Here is a 6564-nt window from a genome sequence, read left to right as displayed (position 1 = left end):
TTATCCACTTCGTCATTTACTATTTTTGCTCGTTCCACTCCAAGCTCTTTTCTCTTTTGTTTCACCGGCTTGAAGCTTGGATCCACGTTTAGTTCATGACAAATTATGCTTGGATCTATGCCGGGCATATATGCCGCTGACCATGCGAATGATGTTATGTTTTTTCTCAAAAGTTCGATCAAAGCTTCTTTTATTTGGCCTGTCAAAGTTGCCCCAATTCGAATTTTCCGGTCCGGTTTGTCTTCTTCCAACACCACCTCGATTACTACATCATCTTTTTCTGCCCGCTAGGAAATTTTGTTCTTAGTCCCTCTTTTGCGGGCTTCGTTAATTGCTATTGAATCTTCATACGGTGGCTAGCTAGATAACACTTCCGTGAAGCTTCTTGATCTCCCCGAATTGTTTCCACTCCCCTTGATGTTGGAAATTTGATACAGGGGATCCCGAGGATGATGTTGTAAGCCGCGGGCTTATCGAAGACAACGAAATCCACGATCTTCGATACCTTTTTGGCAAGGATCGGTACCTTGATTGTCCCGAGAGACATTGCTGACTCACTTGTGAATACAACTAATGGAGACGGAGGCCCCACTATGTCCACCCGACTGATTCCCATTCTTTCTAAAGTACTTAAAAAGATCAAGTCGACCAAACTGCCTGTATCTATAAGGATCCTCGATACTTCAAAGGTGGCAACGTCAAGGGTAATGACTAGAGCATCATCATGAGGTCTTTCGAGGTGTCGCGTTTCTTCTTCACTAAATGATATTGATGCGCCTTGAAAATCGACTTCTTTGCTCAAGCTTGCTTTGAGTAGGAGATTTCGTCTATGTTTTTTTTATAGAACTTATCGAATCTCGACAAAATTTGGAACCTCCCAAAATAACATTGATCTTACCCTTAGAATTCCTTGGTTCTTCCTCGTTAGTTAACCTTGGTCTTTTGGAATTTTGATCTTTGAAATTTTCTTTTGCTTCGTGGTATTCCTTCACAAAATCTTTTATATCGAATTTGGAAAGATCTCCACTGGCCCAAAGCTCTGCGAGGTGCCTTTTAAGAACGCTACAATCCTTGGTTAAATGTCCGGTCACTTTATGAATGTCGCAATATAAACTTTCATCACGGACCCAAGTGTTTGATCTTCCTTTCCCTTGGAATTGCTTTCCGACGGTACTGTTGAAGGGTTGGGACCCAAATTTCTTTGGTCCTTTGTTCTCCCTGGGTTCGAACTTCTTGGTAGGGACGGTGATTGCCGGCTTCTCTTGCTTATTTCTTGTGGCAAAACTTTCTTTTTCGTCCTCTACCTCCATCCAGTTGTTTGCGCGGAAGAGTGCATCCTGAATTGTGTCTGGTTTATGAAGTATTAAATCTTCTTTAAATCTTGAATCATGTCGCAATCCTTTTCGTAAGGCAGATAAAGCTGATTGTTGTGAGATTCTTGGGAGCTTTGACAGCACTCCTTTGAACTTGGTGATGAAAACTCGAAGTGATTCATTTGATCCCTGTGATAAGTTCCAAAGATCGGCATCCAAAACACTTTTATCCATAAGGATGGAATATTGCTTTAAGAATACAGCTGATAGCTCGTCGAAATTGCTGATCGAACCCGGCTCTAATTGGGTGAACCACATTAAAGTTTGACCGCATAGATTTTCCGAAAAAAACTTGCAGTAACATGCATCCTCATCAGCTTCATCCAATTCGACTCTTCCAGCAGCGATCAGAAAAGCTGCGAGATAGCTCTTTGGATCCTCCAATCCGCTGTAAGGGTCCAACTTGAGTTTTCGGGAATCTTTGATTCTCAAACTCGCAATTCGCGAGATGAAAGGTGTTCGCCTAGCTTCTTCAATGACTCGATTGATGTCTGGCTCCGAACTCGTAGCTTGATGGAACTTTGACTTCATTTCCTTTAGTTCTTGGCTAACCTTCCTCATAGTCTCGAACTGGTCGAGGTTTTCCTGCTCGTATTGATCTGCAAGTTGAACTTCGTCTTCGAGCTGTGCCTCTCCATCCGATGGCTGAACTACATTGTTAGTAGCACCAAGAGTTGTTTGTCCGCTGGTTTCATTTCGCGCAACGGAACTTGGCGAGTTGAGTATCCTCCTTCGGATTCCCACAGGATTTCCTGCACTTAAAGAGCGAACACGAGTTTGTATAGTATTGACGTTTTGACTAAGAGATACCTGGGATGTTTGCAACGTATCGACAGCCTTTTCCACATCCGAGAACTTTTGTGATATGTCCGACATGGTTTGCTGCATTGCTTTGAGGGTTTCGGCCAATGAAGTCTCAACGGCATCTCCTCCGGACATTGCTGGTTATCTCGGAAATGTAGTAAAGAAAAAATCTGACCACTCAAGAATCCTCTTTCCCCACAGGCGGCGCCAAAATGTGGATGTTGGATTCACACACTCAAGTATTTTTATTAATAGGAACGATTATTCTTGAGGGACAAAAAATAAGAATGTAAAAGGTTTATCAATTGCTACAAAAATTGCTATAGTATTTCTTGCTCTCGAGACCGATCCCCTTTACATGGCCATTGGCCTTTATATTTATACATAGAGAAACGACATTAAAATGAATAATTAAGTACAATTATTCCCTCTTAAATGTGTCCGTTTTGATCCTTGACTTTAATGCTCAACGTTTGAATTTGACTTGACTCTGATCTTTATGGGCCTCGCCTTTTGGCCCAAATGTCCTTAGGATCGACTTAACCATGACTTTGTCTCCGGACTCGTTTCGAGGTGCAATCACTTCGGATTCTCTTTATGTTGACAACCACCCCGACTGTTCTTTTGACTTGTGGATCTAATAGGCTTTATTCTTTATGGGCCGTTATCCTGTCTACGTGGCAATCTTTGGTTGGTCCTAGACCTCTGGTGCGGGATCCGACACCAACACCACGTATGTGTTTTTACACTCACTCATTTACTTATATTGAAATAAACAATCTTAAAATACTACATTTACACTAAAATTATTATAAGAATCATATATTGATCTTACATATTTCTTACCGCAAATAAAAATTCAAATAAACAATATAGAATTTCATTTTAAATCATCACGTATTTAAAATTAGGAAAAGAAATTGATATTCATACCGTAAAACTTTAAAGTAAATCATGATACATATCACAATCTAAAATTCTATGCACGATGATATATGATGGATCAAAATAATTCAAAACTGCAAACAAAAATCAATGTAAATAATTTGAACATACTACAATTAATTTTTTAATATCAAATTATTAACATGATTGAATCATGCATTGAAATATGATCGACTGACTAACACATGTTGCAATTATATTAAAATTTTGAAAAATCAAGCTTTATGTAATAGTATTTCCCTTTTAATATTTTTTTCCTTTTTATTATTCTTTTTTTGGATAATTCGGATGATCTGGATCAACAGCCACCATCATGAGTTCCGAGCCAGGTCGCAAAAACTTTTTTCTCTAGCTGGTTCTCGGATCAACACGCTGTGAGATCTGACAAATCTCAAGGCCACAGGGAGCCATGTGAAAACTCCTGACACCACACTTTTGTGGGATTTTTTCTAGGATAAATCGAACCTCAACATGGGGTAACTCATTACAACCTTTCCTATTCTCACTACCACTAGACCACCTCCGTGCGGGCTTTTATAAAATTGTCTCGTTTTAACTAAAATATATCTTTTTTAATTGTCTAGTTTAAGATATATATGTTTTTTTAAAACTTTTATGTTAAAGATTTTTAATTTTCATTTTTGTGATAGAATATGTCAAAATCAAATTAGAAGAAAGTTTTTTACATTTGTCAAAATCTCGTCAATTTATTGCACATGTCGCGATCATGTTAATTAATAACTCTAAAACATCTAACTTATATTAGAAGATTATTTACTTTAATTCTTATTTAAGATGTATAATTATCTTTTAATATATATTTCAAAAAATAATATTTGTGATTCTTTTCTTTTTATAATCAATAATTTACTATATTATTTTATTTGTATATATTTGTAGAGAATATTTGTGTTCCTTTTTTGGGATCTGTAATTTATTTTATAATTTCCTTTTTATTGATATTTTATATATTTTTCATAAAAAGTAATTATAATCATTTTACTTTCAATATTTTTAATTTATTATAGAATTTTCTTTTTATTGATATATTTCTATATACTTTTCAAAAATATTAACTGTAATCCTTTTATTTTTAATATTTATAATTTATTATATAACTTTTTCTATTTATAATTTTTTTTTACACTTATCAAAATTTGATAGATAGACTCGACACGTGTCAAAATTATGTGAGTTACTAATTAACTTTTATATACTTCAAATCACGTTATGACTTTCACAATTTTAAAACTACAGTATTTTTAGTTAGAAAAAAAATTAGTGTTATGTTTTTTCTATTTTGAAAGAGAATATATTATTTTAGTGTTATGTTAAGTTATAGGGGCTTTTACAAAAATGCCACTTTTTCAATGCCACTTTTAAAAAATATCCCTTTTTTAAAACCTTATAAAAAATGTTCTTAAAAATATAATATTTACCCAAATATGTATGTAATATTATTAAAACATACACAAACTATATTTCTATGTATCTAAAATCTTATAAATACCTTATAAATACCTTATAAATGCATTTTAAATAACTTTAAAAACCTTTAAAATATCTTGTAAAACCTTTGAAAAACCTTAAAAATCCTTTAAAATAACTTGTAAAACCTTTAAAAACACCTTATAAAACCTTATAAATACTTGGATCGAGTCATCAAGTAGTAGTTACAATCCATAAGTACCTTATAAACCTAATAAAACTTTATAAAAATTTCAGATTTAAAAAAAGGCATTTTTGAAAATGGACATCTAAAAGGGGCATTTTTGAAAAAGGCACACCAAAAGGGATATTTTTAACGATTTCCCTAACTTATATGTGCTGGAAAAAAAAATATTTTTTTCGTAAGATAATGAGGTAAGTGTTTTGTGTTATATGTAGGACTTTTGTGTTTCTAGGGTTATCACTTACCAAGCCGCTATGGAAGATTCACAACCTTCTCCCTCAAGTAACCTAGATGACGCCGGAAACTCCACAACAAACATTCCTCTTGATCTCACCATCGAGATACTCGCTAGACTTCCGGGGAATTCCATCATCCGATTCCAATACGTGTCAAAGCTCTGGTTCTCAATCATTCGCAGTAAAGATTTCACCGACTCGTTCCTGACTAGGTCAAAGACTCGTCCTCGTCTCCTTTTCACCTTCAAACACTTCGATTCCCGAAAACGTTTCATCTTCTCAGCTCCTGAACACCAACACAATGACAAATCCTCTACAGTTTTCGCCAGACACGACATGACAATCTCGAATCTCGTCTACTATATCAGATCTCGCCCCGTGAACGGTTTCGTCTGCTGCACGCGTGGCTCTTCGATCGCTGTTTGTAATCCCACCACAGGACAAATAGTACAATTGCCAGATGTTGTATCCAATGGAAGAGACGTCCATGCTCGTCTAGGATACGATCCAGTCGAAGATCAATACAAAGTGTTGTGTGTGATGATGTTCGATGGCTACGGCCGCGGTGGGAATAAAGACATAGAACAGGAGCATTTCGTTATCACACTGAGATCTCAACAAAAAGAGTGGAGAAAGATTGAAGTCACCGGAGATTCTTACACAGATGTCCAAGGAGGAATATGCATCGATGGTGCTATATACTATGGAGGTGTTGGACACAAAATGTTAGCTAGATTTGATGTTAGATCCGAGAAAGTGGAGTTTATTAAAACACAGAAAGACGATATAGTAAACGTTTATCGTTGGACTTTTATAAACCACCAAGGAAAGTTAGGAGGAATAGAGTGTGATTACTTCTATGAGATGCGTCTTTGGATGCAAGAAAGAGAGGAATATTGGAATTGTATGACTTGTGATGTGCCTTGTGAGTGGAGAGATTTGTTTAGGGACAAGAGACGACTATCTTCTCCGGGAGAGATTCACACTGGAGAAGTTATGTTGGTTTCTGATCGTTTAGAATCATCTAAACCTTTCTCTGTTTTCTATTACGATCCGATCAAAGACAGTTTCAGAAGTGCGGAAGTTGAAGGAATTGCGGACCATGAGTTTAGACGTATCCACGGAATTGGTAAGCGTGCTCGTGAGATGTTGTGTTTTCCAGGTCATATTGAGAATATCATGTTCTTGTAACACTACTCTTCCTAGTTAATTATGTTTATTTAGAGATTATTAACTTTTAACTTCCTACAATAATTTCTTTTGTTTGAAGGCTTTGCTTTGGTTCTCGTCTATTTTAATATTTTTCAGAGTTTTAATAAAAGTGGATAGAAGAAGTAAGAAAGTAAATCATGTTTATGTTAATGGTTAACTAATACTTCCCCTATAATATTACATTTGAAAAGAACAAATGGTAAGTGTTGTGTGTGCGGTTACTACAAGAACAAATTCATATGTAAGCTTCGTAGCAAGAGTTGTGAATTCCGTTTATCTATTGATTGAAAGAAGTATCACAATTCGTAACTCCTCTCAAGCG

The 6564-nt window shown here is 35.8% G+C and overlaps 1 protein-coding gene across 1 annotated transcript; it reads left to right on the top strand.

Moving 5' to 3' along the window:
• Positions 1-5012: 5012 nt before the first annotated feature.
• Positions 5013-6264, top strand: LOC9310159 (F-box protein At1g30790). Its single transcript, XM_021023275.1, has one exon. It carries the CDS (start codon positions 5049-5051, stop codon positions 6219-6221), a length of 1173 nt encoding a protein of 390 aa, XP_020878934.1. The 5' UTR covers positions 5013-5048; the 3' UTR covers positions 6222-6264.
• The last annotated feature ends 300 nt before the right edge of the window (positions 6265-6564 follow it).

Source organism: Arabidopsis lyrata (genome assembly GCF_000004255.2).
Source record: "Arabidopsis lyrata subsp. lyrata unplaced genomic scaffold ARALYscaffold_6, whole genome shotgun sequence".
In the NCBI taxonomy this organism is placed as follows: domain Eukaryota; kingdom Viridiplantae; phylum Streptophyta; class Magnoliopsida; order Brassicales; family Brassicaceae; genus Arabidopsis; species Arabidopsis lyrata.
The sequence above is the reverse complement of the archived record's forward strand: the minus strand, read 5'-3'. Positions and strand labels throughout refer to the sequence as shown.

Excerpts from the sequence above, each read along its gene's own strand:
- LOC9310159 (XM_021023275.1), top strand. The coding sequence starts at position 5,049 with ATGGAAGATTCACAACCTTCTCCCTCAAGTAACCTAGATGACGCCGGA.